Below are 24134 nucleotides of genomic sequence, written 5' to 3' on the forward strand. Positions count from 1 at the left end.
GATATGGTGTTTCGTATTGAAGATCGTTAGTGTGGCTGAACGTGGGGCGGGGATCTCGTCCATATAACCCGGGAAGGACACAGTGGCGGTTCTCTCTCCTCCGCCATTAACAGTACACAAACCTTCCTCACTCTCAAGTCTTTATTAGTGTCTCCACCGCCACACTCTCTACACAAATGCCAAGTGGAGCAATAGTGAGTGGCCTACTTCACTCTGGTGTTGTTTATATGGTATTAGGCTTGGGACCTCCCCCTCTCTCTCTCTCTCTCAAATCTACCACGAGGGGAAAAATGTACACCAGAGGAAAAAATACATATAATTTTCTTATTAGCACGTTTACACGACACACACACACAGACACACACACACCTCACACACACACACACACACACACACACACAGACACACACACACACACACACACACACACACACACACACACACACACACCTCACACACACACACAGACACACACACACACACGACCCTCAAACAACCCCTAACTTTTTTTTACAGCGACCACAATGTAGGTTTATGTTCAGCAATTAATGTTGTAACCTGCAGGTAATTAGCGAATGAGGTGATTAGTGTAGACAAGGTAACCAGTGCCAGCGGTCAGCCCGGGGCGGGGAAGATGGCTGAAGTAAAACTTTTTATAAGTAATGTTTGGCTAATTTGGTGAGTTTTATGGCAGCACTTTATACCTTACCCACAACCCTGACAGCTTACTTAACAGCCCAATGGTCTCACCTGCTGTACTCAGGCCATAAGAACACCTGATCAACCTTTTCTTATATCACTTCACAACGTTATACATAAATATCAATACATTTCTTAATCACAGGTGTACAGGTTTACGGTACATGGTTACAGCAGCAAGTCCACAGCACCTCAACGGTACACAAACACTGTTGAAGATTAACGTTGTACTGTACCGTTGTGTACCCGTAGGAGATGTAAACCCTGATACTAGTGTACCTGTATCTGTATCTTTACTTGTAACTGTACCTATTATGTGTACCGTCACTTGTGTATATATAATTATGATAGATATTGATTATCGAGACGTGGAATAGTATAATTATGTAGACGAATTCTCTCTCTCTCTCTCTCTCTCTCTCGGTTTACACTGAGGGCCACAGTCATCACACTAGTAAAACTCCTGAAGAAGGGCGCCACTTAACAGTTCGTCCCTCTCCCTCGGGAGGTAGAAGGTCAGGAGACACAGGTCACAGTGGTCGCGTCCTCCACAGGCTCACACAGGTCTTGTAAATCGTCTCCGTCAGTCTTTGAAAATAATCCTTAACGATATTCATCTTGAGAGGAACTGAGTAGATTTATACAGATACTACAGTTAAATTGTAGTCTCTTAATCACATACAGTATATTCTCACTGAAGTAAATCATACACTGCAGCACACATACCCAACACGTTAAATTCGGAAGTTTCTTGTTACAGTCTCACAAACACAACAAACACAAGGATGTAAATGGGTTTCCGCGATACAATACAACTCTGTAGACTACACGACACAGGGCAGAGGCGAGGTGTGGTGGGGACTGTAGCGGCTCACACTGACGACAACAATAAACACGACTATTTGAATTAGGAAATGATGGCAATTTAAACCGTACTGGATGGAGGTATTGTGTGGCCGTGGATGAAAGGGGGTACAGAGGGCCGCGGTGTCCGGGCAGTAGAAGGCCGCTTCTTCACGGCGCCGGGGACACCAGGCTACCAGGGGTCGTAAGGTAGGAGACACTGGTTAGTTCAGAGGGAGGTTCGACCTTCGTGTGGATATCAGTGACCAGCTGGCGCGTGTGTGTGTGTACCGCTACAGGCTAAACAAAAGAGGTGACCGTCTCCCTAGTCTTGTGTGTGTCTGGTGTTGTCTTACTCCACGCCGGACCTTGATTCAGCTGTGTATGATCATTATATACGACGTTTACGACAGTTTAAGTATGAGCCAGGAAACAGCAGTCATGTCTGTCGTCGTTGTTCACACCTACGTCTTCACCTTTATAAAACAAGTCTCTGATTATTTCCCGATGTGGTGAACTACGACGAGGACGACTGACCTCAGGTGTGGAGATGCTGGCCGTGGTGGGGTGGAAGTAGTGGCACGAGGAAGGAAGGGGCGCGGAGCCTTCATTGTGATGTGCTTCCTCAGGCTTCAGTAGAGTTTCCACATATTAAAAGGAAATTAATGACAACGAGGAGGGGGCGTTGGTATTGTGTCTTGAGGAGGAGGAAGAGTCGCAACTTAATGTACCTGAGTCACCTTTTTTCTCTCCTGTAGTTGTCTTGGTGTTGACTATAATCATAAGTTCTTGTGGATAGAGTCATGAGATGAAAAATTATGGGATGACGTGAAGATTAGCCACCCCAGCTTAAATCACCTGACTATAAAACACCCTTACCTTACCTCCCCCGAAGCTTTTTATGGTGTTTAGTCATAAGGTGAAATAAGCTCGGGTGTCTAATCTTCATGTGAGCCGATATTTTTGAGGGTAAGACTAACCCTCAGCTCACTACGCCAGCAGGGAGCATTTCATCGCCTCTTCAGTACAAGTTCTCTATAAATGTTTCTCCCTAACCTAACCTAACCTGCCACTGCTTATTAGTTACCTCACCTGTAAGCTTCCTCTACTTCTTACTCTTCACGTTTTCAAGACCATCTTTTCCTTCAAGCTTTCTCTGACTTTCTGTTTGTTAATCCTCCTTCATCTCGTTCTCTGCATCTTCCTCAATCATCAGGTCATCTCCCTATCACCCACCTCCACCTCTTCGTCATCGTCTGTGGAGTAGATCCGACTGCTGGGGTCTACGTCACGACACTTGTTATCGAGTTGACAAGACCATCAAACCCTGTGTGTCGCTTCCTCAGGGCCGCTCTACAGTACAGTTATAAGGGACGTCTCTATACGGTAAACAACCCGAGTGAAGGAGTTGTTGACTATGGAAATTACAGGTGCGTGAGTTATAGACAGGTAAGGGAGAATACCGGTGGTTGGTAATTAGTTGTGTTGAGGGTAGGGGACACCAGGTGGTCACTATCCTACCTCCTCCACCCTGGCCCCACCTCCCCCACCCTGGCCCCACCTCCTCCACCCTGGCCCTGCCCCCTCCTCCCCGTCCATCAACCTCCACACCCTTCTATCCGTCAGTCCACCCAACCTGTTGTCCCTCTTACCACCCATCTGCCGCCACCCCACCCACCCTTCCCTCTCTCTATCCACCCAACCCTTCCTCTATCCACCCCACCCTTCCAGCCATCTATCCATCCCATAAACACGATATCTCCCCAGACGCATCGATACACCGGAGTCATTGATTTTCTCTCCAGTCGCTCCGTTTGTTATTGTTACTCTGGCATCTCCGTAAATTCGTGCTACTAAACGCGGCTCGAATTCTTGAAGGTTCGTACGAGCATAACTTACGAGAGAAAACTAACGACCATATTGACCTGAGATTCTCTACCTTAATTAGAGGTGTTCTCTCGCTTCATTTTGAGTGTTTTGAGATATAAATGGTCGTGGGTCTGGCAGCGTCGTGTCTCTCTCTCTCTCTCTCTCTCTCTCTCTCTCTCTCTCTCTCTCTCTCTCTCTCACTACGCCTAACTGCTCCTCTAACTGTGTAAATAGTGTAACTTTTATGACCTTTCCGTGATGACTGAAAGGTCTCTGTTGAATGACTGGATGCTTACGGTTTCTAAAAAAAAAAAAAAGAGTTCTAGTGTTTTGTGATTGATTTCTACTTTTACTGTGTGACGTTACAAATTCACTTACAAAAAACATATACTTATTCACTTGCAAAATCACTAACAAAAACACTTACTAATTCACTTACAAAATCACTTACTAATTCACTTATCAAACTAAATAGGTGAGGTGATTCAGGCGCTGAGAGATGGATCATAAGTGAGAAACGATGAGAAAGGCATAATGAGATAGAGAGGAAGATAAACACTGGGATATAAACATAAATGAATAACGAATAAGGAATTAGCGTAATAATGATGATGATGATGACGTGACCACAGAGGCCTAAACAACCTTACCTGTAATTACCTGGGTTAATCTCTCTCTCTCATTATTTTCAATTTAATCTCCCCTTTCCCTTCCCTCCCCTTCCCTTCCCTTCCCTTCCTTTCCCTATTCTTCAAAGGGCTTATATACCTTCAATTTAATACAGCCTCCTCCAATTAATTCCTCAAATCCCTCTTCCTTCTCCCACCGCCTCCCATCCCACCTCCTCCCCCAGCGTGGCCTTCGTCAGTGAGGCGCGTGGCAGGCTGAAGAGGGAGGGAGGGTTGAGCACTTCCTCTCCCACGGATGTTCTCACCTTCCTCACCTGTCTTGATTATTTAACCACACTCCCGGACCCTAATGGGGAGAGAGAGAGAGAGAGAGAGAGAGAGAGAGAGAGAGAGAGAGAGAGGAAACGAAAAAGTTAGGGAATGAAGAGGAGAAGGAAGATCAAAATGAGGAAAAGGGAAGAAGAGGGGGAGGAGAAGAAGAAGGAGTAAGAGGAGGAGGAGGAGGAAGAAGAAGGAAGAGGAGAAGACGAAGAAGAACAACAACAGGAGTGTGGGAGAGGAAGTGTCTGAGGCCCGAGGCACTTATAAGAAGGACTTGTGGCAGAGTAGCCGGGCAGCAGACCACGACAAGAGTCTCAGAAACTCCGAAGTGACGGCGTAACAATGAATAAAAATAACACTTGAAATTAACACAGAGACTCTACCTTAACTAGATACCTTAACTTAACACCAATTAGGGGACAATTTTAACACAGAGACTCTACCTTAACTAGATACCTTAACTTAACACCAATTAGGGGACAATTTTAACACAGAGACTCTACCTTAACTAGATACCTTAACTTAACACCAATTAGGGGACAATTTTAACACTGAGACTCTACCTTAACTAGATACCTTAACTAGATACCTTAACTTAACACCAATTAGGGGACAATTTTAACACAGAGACTCTACCTTAACTAGATACCTTAACTTAACACCAATTAGGGGACAAAATTAACACAGAGACTCTACCTTAACTTAACACCAATTAGAGGACAATTTTAACACTGAGACTCTACCTTAACTAGATACCTTAACTTAACACCAATTAGGAGACAATTTTAACACAGTAACTTAGAAAAGATTTGATATATTAATTTTGTCTCAACTGGTGCTACGTGAATGTATCTAGTTAAGGTAGAGTCTCAATATAATTTTGTCTCTTAACTGATGCTAAGTGAACGTATCTAGTTAAGGTAGGTTAGGTTAGGTTAAAAATGGTAGGTTGAGTTAGGTTAGGTTAGGTTAAAAATGGTAGGTTGAGTTAGGTGGATAAATGAGTAAGGTAGAAGGTATATGAAGTAGACTTGATAAACATGGGAGGTAGACGTCTTCTGTTGTTGACTATAAACGTCTTGGAAGAAACTGCTTCACTTAAGTGTTTTCCTTTGGACGGTGGACGCTCTCGGAATACCCAATGAGTGTCTGTTGCTTGAGTGGGAGGAGGAGAGGGAGGTGGGGGAGAGGGAGAGGAAGATAAGGGAAGGTAGGTCAAAGTCTCATGATTATAGTGTAAACAGATGTGTGTGTGTGTGTGTGTGTGTGTGTGTGTGTGTGTGTGTGTGTGTGTGTGTGTATGTATGTATGTGGTTATAAAGATGTGAATTGTGAGTAAGGACACAAAAATTCAGGTGTTAAGCACACACACACACACACACACACACACACACACACTTTGAACCCCTAATATGAACACTTAATTTATTTAGTAGTTTTAATGCACTTTTTATAGAAGTCATTAATTTCGCTTTGAAAACGAAATTAATGAAAAAATCACATTATTTTGCTATGTTTGTGCCCCCCTCTCTCTCTCTCTCTCTCTCTCTATCTATATCTATCCTTCTTCTCCTCCTCCATCCTCCTCCTCCCTCTATTTCTCTCCCCTCTCCCTCCCTCACTTCTCCCCTCCACCAACAGTCATCAGTATTACCAACACCCACGAAACTTATCTCCTTGGTGGATCAGTGTTGCCAGTCCCTCCACCACCTCCCTCAAACCCCACATGATGGTGAGAGAATGATTGCGTGAGTCTGTCTGTATGTCCTGTTAACAGATCCCCACGCAACACTACTGCACGCAAGACAGAGAATTTTGCTAACTACACACGCAACATCTCACAGTTATCCCGAACCTAACCTAACCTGTAAATATATAAATTCATCAAAATTGTTTAACTATCTATCTATCTATCTATTAGCCTTCGACACAGGTTGCGTAAGCCCCTCCCCCCACCCACCCAAGTGTTAGGTAACTGTGTCAGCCATCAGCTGTTAGTTCTCACGGAAACAAAGATGTCAAGTGTAATTTTTCAGGATTCTTAATTTACAGACACAAAGGTGAGTTGGCAAGAAACGAAAATGAATATCTGAAGTTTGGTTTGGTTGGGTTAGGTTAGGTTAGGTTAGGTCACACTACAAGAGAGACGGGTAAGGACATTACAAAGTGACAGTAAGATATTGGTTTATACACGGACGGGAGCCTCCGCCTGTCACTCACCGCCTTGTTATAATTGTCAAGAAAAACATCCAATTTGGAATTTTTGGGCTGAAGTAAAACAAAAATCCTCGTATTAAATTAAAAACAATGGCGTGACTAGAAAGCAGTTTGTCTTTGTGATTTTAAAAGCGGTATTCCGTTATTTAAAAGCGTTATTCCGTGATTGAAAGGCGTTATTTCGTTATCTAAAAGCGTTATTCCGTTATTTAAAAGCGTTATTCTATGATTTGAAAGAATTACTCCGTTATTTAAAAGCGTTATTCCGTTAATTAAAAGCGTTATTCCGTGATTGAAAGGCATTATTCCGTTATTTAAAAGCGATATTCCGTTACGGCTTCTTAATCGGTTTGTAAATATTGTGATAACTGTTGTGAACGAAACAGCGACGGTTAAACGGTCTTCACTTTATACGTTTTAAACAGTTCAACGGCGACTGTCTGCATTATATTGATTATTAATTCTCTTATATTTAACCCTTGTGTATGTTGATCTCTTCCTCCTCTTTCTTGTTCTTGTTCTTTTTCCTTCCTCTTCCTCTTTCTTGTTCTTCTTTTTACTTCTTCTTCCTCCTCTTTCTTCTTATTCTTCTTTCCTCGTTCAGTTATTGCTCGTTTCTTCCTCCTCTTTCTTCTTCTTCTTCTTTCCTCGTTCAGTTATTGCTCGTTCCTATGCTCCCTTCCCCAACGACCTCTTCCCCTGCAGTACCTCACCTCCATGACCTCACATCCTCCCCCCCACTCCACTAGACCCATGCGTCAGTCACCCCTACTGGACACACCTGGCAGGTAATGTCTCTCCCACTCCCCCGCCACCTCCTCCCGTTCATTTTTTACCTCGTGAGGATTAATGTACTCGAATTTGTTTCCTTCCCCAACATTGTGTCTCGCCTTCTCCAACATTGTGTCTCGCCTTCTCCAACAATGTTTCTCGCCTTCTCCAACATTGTGTCTCGCCTTCTCCAACATTGTGTCTCGCCTTCTCCAACATTGTGTCTCGCCTTCTCCAACATTGTGTCTCGCCTTCCCCAACATTGTTTCTCCTTCTTTAACATTGTCTCTCCTTTCCTGCTGTATGTGTGTGTGTGTGTGTGTGTGTGTGCGTAAATAACGTGGTGTAGGAGGATGAGTGTCGTGGGCGTGAGTGTGTGGTTGCGGTGGTGGGCGGCGCGGCGTGAGGGCGGATGTGGTGGTGGGTTAGACCAAGACGGCCAGACCTTGGATGGGGCGGCCACTACTGCACACCCTTGGGAACACTCCCCCGCTCTACACGATACACTTACGGATACACCTTACCTACCCAACACCCTATAATACACTCCGCTACACACATACACACGACACCCTAACTCATTTCTCTACACTAACCCACACTACACTACACAATAACCTACGACACTACACTACACCATAATACAGTGCCCTTTAGTTATATTAGTTAACTTTCTTTGTATATCGATGAATTTTTAATTATATAACACCTTTTCAAGCCTTAACACCACAAGTTATCACCATAGCTTGACACTATACTGTAGAATGTTTCCTTTACGAATAAATACACTGATTTGTTAGACTCTGTTAAGTTCTACAGCTAAAAACAATGTATTAAAACGTCTGAGATTTGGAAGAGTAATGTGTTGTGTTGGTACTGTATATAAGGCCACCACACTGTTTACAATGTTATCGTACATGAATGGAATATTATCGTTTTATTTTCTTTGTTGACCAATGTATCTCGTGTGGTCAGTTGGATTTCGATTCTCGTGCTGTTTGAGGGTTATATTTATATTTCTTCATATAGTCTTTATCATCTTTATCTCACACTGTCTTTTATAATATAGTCTTCTTTGTCTCAGTCTGGTTATACTCATCGTTGGGGACAAGCGATGCGTGGGAGGGCGTCAGCAATCAGTGTTTACGTCATGTGTAACGTAACGATGCCTCCTTAACGTTTATAAGACGTATTTATTACAGTATCTCTCTTCTACGTTGTCTGTCTGTCCTTCTGTCTGTCTGTCGTGATCATACCTACCACACAGTGACAATAACCAAATAATACTTCAAGGCCATATATTCCCACACTCTTAGATCACAGATTATTCAATGTATCAAGCTATTTTAGGTTAGGTTAGGTTTATGCTCATTCTCCTCGCCGGCCATGACCAACTGGCAGATGTTCTCAAGTAGAGTGTGACTTCACCACCACCACCACCACCACTTACAACCACAACAACCACCACTACCACAACTAACACCAAGAACGGAAATAGTTTAAATGGAGGGAGGCGGGAGGGGGTGAGTGGGCAACCAGGGAGGGAGGTGGTAGAGAGGGATTGGAAAAAGAAGGAGAGAGGGTTTAAGGGAGGTAAAGGAGAGGGAGGGACGCGAAGGAGGGATGGGGAGTGAAGAGGAAACACCTGACTCACTCTTGTGTGTGTGTGTGGGTGATAAACTAACTCTATATTATATATACAAAAATCTCAAGGTTTACAAATCAGTAACATCCACATGTTGTAAGGGTTACAACCACAGGGAAGACAAGAACACGAGAACTTTACTTTATAAATATTCACTTAGTGAACACTACACATTCCATGACTTGACCTTTGTTAGAGTTCCATTATTTTCTAGACTTGATATTATTTTTATATATATACATGAATTTTCAGATGCAAATAATAAATTGTATGTAATTGCAGAGAGAACCCAATAATAATAATATGATGATGATGACCCATAAACTATAGTCATTTGATTAAATAAAAATATGCAAATGTATCCAAAGGTCACCAAGCTATAGTAGGTTAACACATTAATAACACCGGCTGTCGCTAGTGACTGGAGGTATCAGAATCCACCAACTGGCTACAATATGATACCATACGAAAATGACATCAACACACACGGAGACTTTTAGTACACGTTAGGAGGTTACCGTAGTGAACTTTATCATTTTAGTTTACGTCTTCAATCCTTTCCAAATTTTCGAACGTGTCTGAGAATAAACTAATCGTGTGTTAATAGTCGTCAGTCTTCTTGGAATATACTGGTGCCGAGGCGATCATTAAGTAATCAAGAGAGACTTGGTATAAATATGATGCGTTATGTACTGATCCCTCATTAATAAGCTAGACACAAGATCCTTACACCTTGTAATATTTATCGTTGTACTAACAGATAAACTCATGTTAAAGTAAGAATATTGGCTAAACCAGCGAGGAAATGTAAAATGAGATACTTGGAAGATGGGATAACGGTAGACATAGTAAATGATAAATAAAGGATAGGAGGGCTAAGGGATGATAGATAATGGAATGGTTGGTGAGAGGACATTAATAAACCGTAAATAACTATAGTGAAGGTCTCGTATTTCTAGTTAAGTGATATAACCCCTGGAATCTACAAGTGGCAAGTACAATCCCCTTCACTAGAACGTTTACAAGGGTTCGTCAGGTTTTGTAGAGTGTGGTAACCCTGTGTTTGTTTACATTCGACAGAAGGAAACTCGCAATAGTAATCATACTATGGAATTAGAGTAAAACAATATTAAAACAAATATCTCAATGGTAATGATTTATGGAATGTTTACATGACGAGTCCCTGTAAACGCACTAGTGAAGGGGACTGTACCTCTCTATTCAATACGTTCTTCAACACAACACATCTGTTACATAAACGTCCTCAGCTACTTCGTTTGGTTGATCTTACGGTCACCCTAACCTTGAAGGCGGTATCACAGGAGAGTTAGTGCTGGCAACTTTCATCGGTGTAAATCATGATCGCCATAAATGGAAGAATCACCATCACCTGAGCCCTAATCTGTTGCCGGAAATAATTCGTGTGATGCCGCCAATATATCAATACACGTCCTTGTCACTGTTATTCTCTTGACTGTAATACTGTAATACCTAGTCCATGTTTTACAGCCACTCTCAACATTCTAGGTCTCTAAAACATAATAAAGTACTAAAATGTCGTTCTGAATAGGATTGTGAGGCTACAGCTTATTATGTTAAATTTTAATGAATACATATCGACTTATAATCATCACCGAAATTGTTTGTTTGGTTAGGTTATGTTATGTTATGAATACACGTAGAGTAGAAAATTTTAAACAATCTCTTGGTTGTTAAGTTTGAAGCTCTTGGTTAAGTATTCTAGACCCGCTGGTTAAGTACTCTAGGGGAATTGGTTGAGTACTCTAGGGGAACTGGTTGAGTACTCTAGAAGATTTTCAGGTGTGGGTTAGTTGACAGTCTGGCCACCAGGACTTTATCCCCTACAGCTATTGGTCCAGTTGTGTCAATAACCAAACTAAGGCCGAAGACTGGCGAGGTTGACCAGGACTTAGCCAACTCAGGCGGGTTACTCAACAAGCGATACCTGAAACACAACACAGTACTGAAACCTTATCCACAGTCTTTTTCCCTCCCTCTTACCTATCCTTTTCCTCTGTTTCTCTCCCATTTTATCTTATACTTTCTTCACTCCTCTGACACTCCGTCTATATTTCTCCTATTAACTCTTAAGTATTCCTCTTTCCATCCTTCTAGTTTCCTTCGTGTAAGGTTTAACAGCAGATTAGATTATGGAGTTCACCTTTTATGCTAAAGATCGTTGGTTCGTGTCTAGTTAACCCCCCCAAGTCTACTTAGTTGAGAATGGTTACTTAAGTTTACAATGGAGATGGTTGAGTGGGGTGCCGACCATGGTTCCTCCCTGTGTACCAAACGTTTATTGTTTTAGTGTGTCGTGTCCTCACTGCTAATACTCAACAATCATCAGGTGTATAGAACCCACTTTCACTTCTAACTCAGCTACTCGTTAGATCATGTGCGTAGGTATGACAGGTAGATAGTTCGTTCACCCTGGCATGACCATATATCACTTCAACATTAGGCTTCTCAGTGGTGTACGAAGCGGGTGTCAGTGCTCTGTTTTAATGTGTCCCTCTTAGCTTACGACACTCACGAGCGGAGGGTGCGTAGTGGCTCCTGGTTAGGGTATCGCTCCCCAGTCTGCGGGTTCACCGTCGTCATGACACACCTGAGAGAGAAATACATAAAATATTCAGAACTAAACTGTACTTGAACAAGGTGTCGGCTTAAATTTGGATGGCGCCTCACTACAAAGTTCGGACCTCGACTTTTGATTCCCAAAATGGTAGGTCTAAGGGGGTCATCATAATGCATGTATGTGTTAAGTATGAAGTGTAGCTCGTCGACCTTACCTGTTACAGGGTTTAAGTGTCCTGAAGACCGCCGAGCCGATCCTTATGAAAGCCCAGTCATCCTCATCATAGGCTGGGGAGCCCTTGACGACGATATTGGGGCGGAAGTTGTTCATAGTGATGGGAAATGGGAGGCGAGTGTTGAGGTCCTCCAGTGATGACTCTGTCGCCAGCATGTACCCAGTACAGTCGGCATAATATAACTGCAGACAAAAAATAATAACAGTTGCAGTAAACAGCCTAAGAGATGGAGCAGATAAATTAATAATTAAATAGTTATACTCTTACAACACTCAGATGTGGTGCCGAGTGTGACTCACTCTGTCTGTGGATCGGTACTGGGGGAAGTTGTAGCCCAGTGGTGGAATTGTTCTCCTCTGCATCACATTCCCTTTGAACAGGAGTCGAACCTTCGTCTCCCCGTTGAACAACACCTTGGTGAGCCACTCCCCCACTTCGTCCCCACAGTCCACTCCCTTCAGTGGTTGCTTCCACATCCTAGAATATTTTTTTTTTTTTACATTTGTTGAATTTCACCTGTAAGTATGTTATTGAAGTGTTTAGTTTGCAAACACACACACACACCACTTCTACTACCTTACTGTCACTCGGAATCGAGTATTATGACGATCATCCAACCTTCGTTGTTGAGCTCTGAGGTGACTCGAGAGGCCGATACGGGACCGGCAGGGTCGTCCACAGATGTTGCACGTGTGGAGGCCTACAACGGTTACTACAGTAACAGCTGAGAGTCTTGGCCAAGTTAATCTTCACACCCACGAGTGAGATCCAGGATATTCAGAGATGACCGCCTTGCCATAAGACCCAACAGCAGACAGTTATGTTACAATCCATCCCCGATGGTCAGGCCTCCACAGGTACCACTACACCACAAGCAGTGAGTCAGGTCCTGTGACACCAGGCCACGTGTTGTGCCCCTGGCGCTACGACGCCATCTAGTGAATTAGTTCCTACATCATAAGAACATAAGAATTGAAGAAACTGCAGCGGGCCTATTGGTCCATACTGGGCAGTCCCATTTACACCCAACCCCTATTGCTCATATATCCATCCAAACTATGTGAGGCCCCACATAGCGACATTAGTGAGCGAGTTACTGCACCACATGAGGTCCCACATAACACCACCTGCGGGCGAGTTACTGCACCACATGAGGTCCCACATAACACCACCTGCGGGCGAGTTACTGCACCACATGAGGTCCCACATAACACCACCTGCGGGCGAGTTACTGCACCACATGAGGTACCACATAACACCACCTGCGGGCGAGTTACTGCACAACATGAGGTCCCACATAACACCACCTGCGGGCGAGTTACTGCACCACATGTTTGCTGTTCAACACCTCAGCGCACGTGACCTCCGTGACCTCTCACTGTAAACAATAATCTATAACCTGATTTTCTCTAATGAATCCTTTTGTTAAACAGCCCACTCCCCCGTGTTAATATAATCGATGTAATAAGTCATATTTTCAGCCTTTGGGCTCTTATAACTTTGTGAATCAATCATTAATTATTATTATTATTACTATTATTACACGGACGCTTTTAACAGATTATAATCATTTAACTCACCTAAAGTCGACAACCTTGTTATTGTTTTGAACGTCTTGGAGGTTAAACTTGACCCCCTCCTCCATCCCTGGGGCTTCGAGGGTGACGGTGTCATCCTCCACCACCAACGACACCAACAGGAGCTTCCCGGCCTGCCTTCCCGATATGAACCTTTGGTCGTCTGCTGCCATCACCACGAACGACCTGCAGTGAGTGAGTGAATGAGTGACTGATTGAGTGACCACGAGAAGGGGTTAAGTGACCTATGGAACTGACCTGTCTTGGTGTGTGTCGTGAGCCAGGCCGTAGGTGGTGGTTTGGGCTTCCTTCAGAGGCACACCACGACCTGACTTCAGAAGGTAGATGTTAACTTGAGACACCTCACCCACCTCCTCCCACCTACAGTACACAGGAAAAAAAAAAGAGGGCAATTAAACATGAGAAATTTTCCCCAATTCTACTCAAAATTAAATTACCTTAACCTAACCCAACCTTACTTAACCTAACCCAACCTTACTTAACCTAACCCAATCTTACTTAACATTAATAACCTAACTTTTAAACAACCTAATCCATCCATAACCTAAGACACCTTGATCAGACATTAACCAAACCTAACTCCCAGGTAGCATTTGGAGGAGGAGGAGGAGAAGCTATATAACAAAGGTGAAGACAATAAACTTTAGCAGTATTGTACTCACTTCACCGGTAGCTGTGGTGAGAAACGTCGCAACACCCACCACGTACCCAAGCCCACACCCAGACCCAGACCCACACTCAGACCCACGCCAACCAGGGTGTTGTTCAGCATCTGTGAGAATAAGAATACCCTAAGCCACTTCCACTACTGTTAACAGATTATGAAGGCACACGTACTGTAAACTCGCTCGAGGTGCCGTCACAACACTCTCTGGCAGGTGTTATTCCAAGACGGACATGGTGGTTAACTTAGTCCTGTTGGTGAATACAGTGTACCATCAGTTATTAAAGGAATATAATGTAAGTAACTCACTAATTCTTGTGTCTTGTGTCCATCACGTGTGGGGGTACTCCGTCAATATTCAGCGTGCATTATCGCTCTATATCTGTACACTCCTACTTGCTAAAACATAAATATCAAATATTTTCTAACTTAATGACACTTTTGTTAAACATAACTGAAATAAAGTACTGTATTGACATGGGTATAAACTTGTTACATACTGGTTCAGCATCATGCACAGGGAGGCTTTTCGAATATTGACCTCTTAAGTACCATTATTGCTGGGAGTGGAAGGGGTAATTATTTTCATCTTGTAACCGAGGAAGGAAGTTAGTACAGAAGATAACCTAACCTAACCTAAACCTATGTCTGAGATGTTACTGATAAACGGTCATGCGGTAGAGGTGTTGTCATAATCACGAGAGTTTGTTTACCAGCAGATAAGGTGAGAGCCAATCAGGTTCAACTGACGCTTACGTGTTAACAATCGATACAAATTCGTCTAATCACCAAATTTATCTACAAACAATACTGTACTGCAGTTTTTGTATTGCAGTATTCTAAACCCAACAGTAATTACATACTGGTTCTCTAAAAAAGTAAAAAAAAAAATAGACATGTAATTTTATTCATGTATTTACTGTCAGGATATGTCATTAACAACAATGATTTACATATATATTCGTTAACTTTCACTTTTTCTTGTATGTGGAAAGAACTCGCGACACATTGCTGAGAGATACGCAAATCACCAGTATCATTTAAGAGTGTGATTAGACCGACTACTGTAAGTCTATCTGCGGAAGGGGATTAAATTTTCTCCACCATGACAATACAACATTACAGTCAACCATAATAAGTAATGCCAGATTAAAATTCCTCTCCTCTAGAAATGCTAAATGCCTTTTAGTTGACGCACATAGGAAACTTTGCTTCTCACTTGGACTATCTCTATTCGTCATGGTACTCTGCCTTAACACGGAAATTAAAATTTATGTTATAAATTATTCAAAACAACACGGTGAAGTTCAGTCTTGAAATGGACACAAGAGGCCACATTAGTCAAGAAGCCTTACAATCGCTGGACATGTTAAGCTGAGTGTAGCGGATAAAATAAAGTAATTGAGGCTGAATCGCACTTACAGGATTTTCAACAGACTGTACCCAGAGTATTTAATAAAGAACTTTGTAAGAATTAAGGATATGAACCGGCAAGGCACTAGAGGGAGTAAACATAATTTGATGGTACACTTTTTTTTAACATTTTGATGGTACAATTTTTTTACACTTATACAACGCCTTTATTCTCCCCAAACTAATGTATGCGTCACCAGCCTGGTCGTCTTCTCTCAACTCCACCCAACAACGTCGGGTAGAGAAGGTACAGAAAAGGGCCTGCAGAATCATGCTCGGCGCAGAATACTCCAGCTACATCAACCCTCTCTACACCCTGGAAATGCCATCCCTCAGTGACCTCCACCACCAAGCACTGGAAAGGTTTGGCAGCCAACTAATGCACCACCCTCGTCATCGCTACCTCCTGCACTGGCAGCCCCCCACCCACCTCGCTCAGTCCGCCACCAACAAAATTCAGTCCATAAGAGCCCGTACCGATAGATATAAGAATAGCACCATCCCATCTATTGTTAAAATAATAAACAACTCCTGATTTATGTACTGTACAGCCCTGTAAATGTATTCAACGCATATTATGTCATAATGTCTAAATCAAATGTAAGTCTGTATATTTTCAGCCACCGGCTGCAACTCTTAATAAACCGTTTATTATTATTATTATTATTATTATTATTATTATTATTATTATTATTATTATTATAAATGATTGGAATAAGTTACCTGGCCACATTAAAACCAGTAACGTGTTCAGACAATTCAAAGCTAAAATTTAAAAATACAACTTCTTCACACAGACGGTGGTAGATCTATAAAACAGCCAATCAGCTAAAGTAGTTGCACTCGAGGACAGTAATTGGTTTCAAAATAACCCTAAACAAAGCTATCAGAAATAATCGAGGTATCCTACACAGCTGCCCTCCTTCCCTCGGCGTGACCTGTACTGTAGGCCTGCAGTCTATACACAAGACAGACCAATAGTAAACACGTACGATGAATTTACTGAATGGCTACTATTATTGGGTGCTATTATAGAGTGCGGTCTACAAGATATTTTGGTTAAGTTAGCTTAGATTAGGTACATTTATATTAATGATAGATATAGAAATAAAAACAAAGGATTCGCCTGCATGATAATTACCCGTGTTCCAAAATTATCATCGGAAACCTGTTGTCTATCGCTTTCACGCCCAGGTTCATATTATAACAGTTTACGTACGGTAACCCAACTAATCGTACAGCAAAAGTCACACTGGCTCGATTTTACACCCCGTCTCAAGACAGAGCTGCCAGACGTACAGTACTTCAAGCATTAATAGTTAGCCCATGACTGTGTACTCTGGAGAGAAAGTGTGTTCAGGGATCCTTTGGACTTTCTGAAAATTGATGACCACCTTCTGCTACGTAAGGTATAAAGATATGATGTACAAGGTATGTTTACCGAGTACAGAAGGCGAGTCCAGCCAGGGCAACTAGACTACTTGCTGCTACGTAGTGATCCGCTCTGGCTATTTGATTACTTGATGCCATGCAAACCTTAAGTGTATCTCGAGATAAGGGGAGATGTAATTATGATCAAAGTTATGGGGCCGAGCCCAGAACTTATACCACCTGGCGAGACCTTGAAACTCATGCTTTGTTCTTGTGAGCAACGGGGAAGGCGAATGCATGTTAGTGTATGCACGTGGAATTTCGGTCGCCTCCTACACACAAACCTGACGATGTCCACTGAAAGCCTCTGTATTACCGGCGAGCATTATGGCGTTGGAGACACTGATGATATCACTTTGGGGAAACTGCTACATCACATAAGACAACAAATAGATCCATAACAAAAGGAACAAAGTTACCTTATTTGAACAGTGAAAAACAGGTGCCAACAACCCTCCCCTCACAAGGCCAGGCGAGAGACTGAAGTGACGTGAACTCAATGATTCAAACAAGAGCCTATCAGCAGCGGTGTTGCCTGTGGGTGACAACTGGTGGTGCTGGGGAACCACCGGGATGGTAGTCTTCATGACCACCTTACCAGTTGTCGTTGAAGTTACATCAGGTATGTAATGTAACTATTATATTGTAATTAATAAGGGAATATTAAATTTTAAACAAATGCGCTACGTAAGGGTATGACGTTTAGATTACAGATGACTGTAGAAACCAAGGAGGCAGCAGTCACACATGTACTTAAGATTGTTTATATAAATTACACAACAAAGCTGTAAATATTTGGAAAAAAGTGACTGAACTTAACACAGAAACATATCAAAACTGGATAAATAATATAGACAACGAAGGATTCCAAGAACACAGTTGGTTTAAATCAGCCAGGAAGAAAGTAATTGAACCATCTCCTGCCCCAATATACATATAAAACATTAATAGAGAGAATAAAAGATGAGAGTGACCTACCAGCTCCACAAGAACCTGGTAGGCCTCTCCATACAGTGTACCTTTAGACTAACATAACTAATATTTAACATTTAACATTTAACATTTAACATTGAACTAACATCTTAGTAAAAAAAAAAAAAAAAAAAAAAAAAAAAAATGTGACTCCTCCCAGCTACACAAGGACCTGGGCGGGCTCACTAAAAAAAAAAAAAAAAAAAAAAAAAAAAAAAAAAAATATATATATATATATATATATATATATATTAATAATATTAATAATAATAATGTGATTACCCTCCCAGCTATATCAGCCAGGAAGAAGTAATTGAACCACCTCCTGCCTCAATATACACATTTCTACATAAAACATTACTAGAGGAATAAAGATGAGAGTGACCAACCAGCTCCACTAAGAACCTGGCAGGCCTCTCCATACAGTGTACCTTTAGACTAACACAACTAACACTTAACTAACACCTCAAAAAAAAAAATGTGACTACCCTCCCAGTTACACAAGGACCTGGGCGGGCTCACTAACTCCAACAATAACAAAAATAATAATAATAAGCAGCATTATATAAATAAACCAATATTAATACAAAGGTCTGACGACCCAAGGGAGCAGAACAAAGACAAAACACCAATAAGAAAGATGAAGCGATCTGGTTGAGCCCAGATTCTTTCTACTCCTACTGTATTTCAGTTTCACCACTTTTTCTTCAATTCCTAATAATCTTCTTTCACCTCTTAACTAATGACTTCGTATCGTATCGTACCCAACTCCTCTGATTTCAATAGTGTACGTTTTTATCATTTCTTATTTTAATTCATATTATTTACGAAATTTATCTTGCCCTTTCTTACATTAAATTTAATTCCGTCGCTTGATATCAAGATAATATTGTATAAATTTCCACCATTAACATTTTGCAGGAAAACTCGCCAAGGTCGCATGTCTCCCTTTCAGGCCTCCGTGTAGCGCGCCACCTAGTGGCCAGTCGTCCCTAACAAAGAAAACGAATTTTTATTTCGCCTTCAATTAAGGGGTCACTATGATTTGGCACATCCAGTGAATAAGCTTTTATAACGTAGACAACATTAATGGAGTGCATTATGAATGGAAAAACGTTCTCACTGAAGTACCACAAGGCTCTATCCTTGGACCCACCCTGTTTGTGATCTACATAAACAACATACTGTAGATGTAAATATATCGAGCTACATTGTCAAATTTGCGGCCGATACGAAGATATTTGGGAAGGTAACAAGTCAGGACGATGTCACAACAATGCAGGAAGACCTGAATGAGCTGTTCAAATGGTCCCGACACTGGATACTGTCAACAAGGAGAAAGGTCTTGGTGTTGTGATAGATCAATCACTGAAGGCGGCGCAACAAGCCTTGAGATAAGTAAATCGAGATTTGGGAATTATGAAACGTACCTTTGAGTACAGAGATAGGTAAATGCTCCTTCACCTGTGCGACTCTCAAGTACATCCCAGTCTGGATTTCTGTATATAGGCATGGAAACCTTACCTCCAGAAAGGTCTAACATCCCAAGAAAAGGTGCAACATAGAGCTTCTAAAATGATTCCGGAACTCTGTCATCTCGATTATCCAAGTGGACTATCAACCCTTCTGACAAGGCACAATAGATCAGATCTCATTGGAAAATTCAAAATCCTGAAAGGGATGAAAAAAGAAGAACCTGTGACATTTCTTTGTGATGCAACACGAGGGGACATAACTGCAAGCTGGCCAAGTTATCATACAGAACGAACATAAGAAAATACTTCTTGACACAGAGGCTGGTAGAAACAGTCTCCTTCCCACGGTATTGCCGCCTCTACTGGGTGACCATGACGTAAGGTAGGTGAGGTAAATATGTAAAATTCACATATGTAAACCTACAAACACGCACATACACCAAAAACTACTCAGAAGAACTTGTTTATGAAGCTTCAAATTCAAAAGTTCAAGAGATTCAATGCCCTTATTCCTCCAGTCAGTGTTTGTGAACTTTTGTCCTCGACTGTACATCTTTGCAACGCCATTCTATCGACCTTGTCCTAATATTTTTTTTTTTGTAGCTCTTCTTGTGGTTCATTGTGGACAAACCCGCTCCACCAGTTGCTGAAACAAAGATGCGTCTATTGGGTGGCTGGGTCTTGGTCACGAGAACAGTACAGTACAATTCTAATAAACTCATTCACTATACCTGTACATTACACACACACACACACATACACACACACATACACACATACACACTATTGTATTAAGGAGTGTATTTAAATCACCAAAGGCAGCCTGACTTCCACATCTGAACCATGGAAGTAGCCTGACCTCTCACATCTGAACCCTGACCTGTTGACCTCTTCCTCCTCATTCCGGATACATAGACGTTTTCTCCTGGTGTTATAATCTCGGTTAGTGTTTGCATAAAGAGTTACAGTAGGTAGTAAATGATATGTATAACCTGAAAATAATGAAGAGTTGAGGAAGATTTGTAAATTGAACTGTAATCAATATTTAGTCATGTCTTGTACGGTGTTGGTAGATCATACACACCTGGCGCTGGTGGGTCACACACACACCTGGCGCTGGTGGGTCACACACACACACTTGGTGCTGGTGGGTCACACACACACTGGCGCTGGTGGGTCCTACACACCGCTGGTGGGTCACACACACACCTGGTGCTGGTGGGTCCCACACCACCATACACACCTGGCGCTGGTGGGTGTCGGGAAGGAATGGCTCTACGTAATATATGAAATAGAGGGCGTGGGAGAGGTAACACTGTCTCTTCCACCACTCCGGAAAAGACGGGACAGGCCAGCGGAAGGGGCAGGACGCGGGGGCACCGGAAGACAGGGAAGGGAGGGGAGGAGGAAGGGGTAAATGGGGGAGATAGGGGGTGAAGGAGAAGGAATGGGAAGAAGGAAAGTAAGGGGAAGGAAAGCAAAAGATGAAGTGGGAAGGAAGGCAGGAAGGGAAGAAATAGGAGTTTGGGCGTGAGGAGGAGGAGTCTTAGGAGATGGGGGGGGGGTGAAGGGACATTTAAAGGAGGTGGTGAGGGGTAGGAGGGTAAAGGGTGGTCAGGAAAGGGTATTTAATAAGGGGGGTGTTGAGGAGGGAAGGAGAGGTGGATGAGAAGGGGTGGGAAGAAAACAGTGAAGATGTGAGGATAAAGAAGGAGATAGGAGGGGAAGATTAAGATAAAGGAGGGGGCGAGGGAGGAAAGGAGGGGGTGGTTAATGGGGTAATTGTTGGGGTTAAAGAGGGAGGGAGGAAGAGGACAGGTGTGTGGGACAGGTAAACCCGGCTCAAAGGTTCCCACGCTCCTACTCTCTCTCTCTCTTTCTCTCTCTCTCTCTCTCTCTCTCTCTCTCTCTCTCTCTCTCTCACTCTCTCTCTCTCTCCTCCTCCTTTTTGTCTCTGTGTTCGTTTCTTTTATTTTGTTTAGTTTTTCACTATTTTTCTTTAGTTCAGTTTGCTTCGATCAACGAGTTTCATTTGTTTTATAATGGTGATGTAATGTGTAGTGTTGGTCGTCTAATTTCTCCTCCTTTGTGTTCATCTTACTTTATTATTGTTCTAATTATCTCTCTCTCTCTCTCTCTCTCTCTCTCTCTCTCGCTCTCTCTCTCTCTCTCTCTCTCTTGCTCTCTCGCTCTCTCTCTCTCTCGCTCTCTCTCTCTCTCTCTCTCTCTCTCGTGATGAACCTAATAGTCGACAATCGAATAATAATCCAGGTTTGTTTTCTCTCTCTCGCTCAAAAACAAAAACCAGTTCCCTGGCCACCTGCTGCTGCTGTTGGCTGGGACCTCCTTTAACGTGCTAGTGTGTGTGTGTGTATGTCCACTACACTTATATTTACTCTTCACACAGATTAAAATGGTCTTTTTGTTTACGAAAATATAGTGAAACTAATTATCGTGCACAATACAAACTGAACGTCACCGGAAGGAATTATTTATATCAATTCTTAATCTTTAAAAATCCAGAGTTGTTTACCCGGATAGGCTGTGGCGCAGCCCAGGGGGTGACCTCAGTGAGGATAATAACCCGAGCCCCCGAGGCCACTCAGCGGGAACAATACATCCTTTGACCTGAGTTTTGGCCCAGCTTGTGGTAGATGAAGGGCCAGGGAGTTTAGATACTCAGGGGCGAAGGTCCAGGGAAAATTTCGTGCGCGACAAAACAATATAAGGTCGAGGGAGACCGGGTGTGAATAATGAATGGCAAATAGAGCTTGTGAGGGCCACTCAGAGATGACAATGCCCCCTCGACCTGGTACCAAAAGCCGTGTGAGGCGTGACTGACGGGCAAGACGAGGTGGGCGGAGCTCTGAAAGGAAGAGAGGAAATGAAAGGGGAAAAAGGGAAAGAAAAGCGAAAGCGGCGGTGAACAATGGATTATAAGTGAGTTTAATGTTGAAGTTTGTGTGGGGCCCATGGGAGGATGCAGGCCGTGATTGGATGATTGGGAAGCAGGACGTGTGTGAGAGGCTCATGTGTGTGTGTGTGAGTGGCTCGTGTGTGTGTGTACGAGGACGTGACACATGTACGGATAAACGGTAAAGTAAGGAACACACACAGTATCCCCTAACAACACACACACAGTATCCCCTAACAACACACACACATGATTATAGGTTGTATACGAGCCAATTACCCGGCTTCACTCGGGTTAGATATATATTGTATGTATATCTTTGATTGTCACAGTTTAGCGTACCTAACAGGAGTAACCTAACCTAACCTTGCCCCCAGATGCGTTAGGTGGTCACCCAACAGGTTCAATCAGTGCTTTATCTACACGGGATCCTCACCTTTCAGTATCTCTTGTATCGTGTCAGTAACTCGACCATGGAGAGTGTACATTGTTTACCTGTACTGTCTAGGTACATACGTAGCTTCGTCCCAAACTGACAGATGAAGTCATGGTGATGATCAGAGAGTTTCAGAGGGTCAGTATACTGCGCGCCTCTTGATATACGGAGTAAGAGAGGGAGAATAGTCTGACATGCCCTCTTGTGTACTGTGTTTAATAGTCCTTGTTGTTCAGGAAGTATGATTGTTGTGTAAACATTCAAGAGCTCAGATGCGAGAAATCCGAGCGACTTAAGACGATGGAATATGTGGAGACGATAGCAGGACTGTTTGATGGTTGTACTGTTGTGTGTTATCTAGTTCAGTGTGTTATCTTTGGTGACGCCGAGGAGTGTGTTGGAGCCCTGTGTAATGGAGAGAGGTGGGGCATGGTCGGAGGAGTGCATAACAATGGTCTTGGTATGGTTGATGTGATGTGGTTGGTGGTGGGCCAATCCTAGAGACTGTTCAATATAATCTGGAGGGCGCTGTAGGCGGGAGCCGAGTTGTTCACTCACTGATGCCAAAAGTGGAGTCGTCGATGTATTTCCAGCAGGAGGTAGTACCTTCCAGGGCAGTATTGATGAGGATGAAGAAGCAAAGCGATCCCATCCTAGTAACTCGAGGGACGCCACAAGTGAATGACTGAGAGGTAGAGACAGCCCCTCGGAAGCGTACAGCCTGGCGTCGGTCACTAAGAAAGTCTGTTAGCCGTGGTATGAGATTTCTCCAAAATTCGAGGTCGACGTCCTTGTTGATAATTATGTTGTGATTAACTAAGTCAGATGCTTTGGTGAAGTTTATGAAGGCGACAGCCACAGATGTCTTACGTTTCTCTAGGATGCGGTAGAGGAAATCAAGAAAGCTGACAAGACAGTGGGTTGTGGAGAAGGTTTTTATATTACGAATTGCTGATGATCTATAACTCCTCTGGTTCTATGGTATGTGAGTGTGTGTATGTGTGTGTGTGTGTGTGTGTGTGTGTGTGTGTGTGTGTGTGTGTATGTGTGTGTAACTAATGTAACATCATGCTTAATACTGTGTTAATATTAGAGCTTCATCATGAGGGTGAGGCGGCAGTTCTGAGTTAGGTTAATAAAATAACTGAGTGACAGTCATAACTCTAGGCCAGGTGAGCTTCGTTATGTTGGAAAGTTTAGAGAGATTTTCATTATATAAATTTTATACATGATATTTACCGAGTACTTTTTGGGGGGACCAGATGATGATTAAACACCTTAAAGTTAACCTAACCTAACCTATCTTAACCCGGGGTGGCTAATCTTCAGGTGATAACAGTTCGGTATACTGACCACCCTCACTGATCGTATATGTGAGTACTGGTTGAACTATGACACACCCA

The 24134-nt window shown here is 42.7% G+C and overlaps 2 protein-coding genes across 2 annotated transcripts in view; one reads left to right on the top strand and one right to left on the bottom strand.

Moving 5' to 3' along the window:
• Positions 1-24134, top strand: part of LOC121879912 — a gene marked incomplete in the record, with an annotated part of 99611 nt that overhangs the window by 8421 nt on the left and 67056 nt on the right.
• On the bottom strand, positions 10138-14104 carry LOC121879927 (mitochondrial amidoxime reducing component 2-like). The gene is made up of 6 exons (XM_042386748.1): positions 14089-14104; positions 13409-13786; positions 12128-12305; positions 11808-12010; positions 11549-11623; positions 10138-10960 (listed from the first exon to the last, which is right to left on the bottom strand). Exons 2-6 carry the CDS (start codon positions 13576-13578, stop codon positions 10801-10803), a joined length of 786 nt encoding a protein of 261 aa, XP_042242682.1. The 5' UTR covers positions 13579-13786; positions 14089-14104; the 3' UTR covers positions 10138-10800.

Source organism: Homarus americanus, unplaced genomic scaffold (assembly GCF_018991925.1).
Source record: "Homarus americanus isolate GMGI-L3 unplaced genomic scaffold, GMGI_Hamer_2.0 scaffold50564, whole genome shotgun sequence".
Lineage (NCBI taxonomy): Eukaryota > Metazoa > Arthropoda > Malacostraca > Decapoda > Nephropidae > Homarus > Homarus americanus.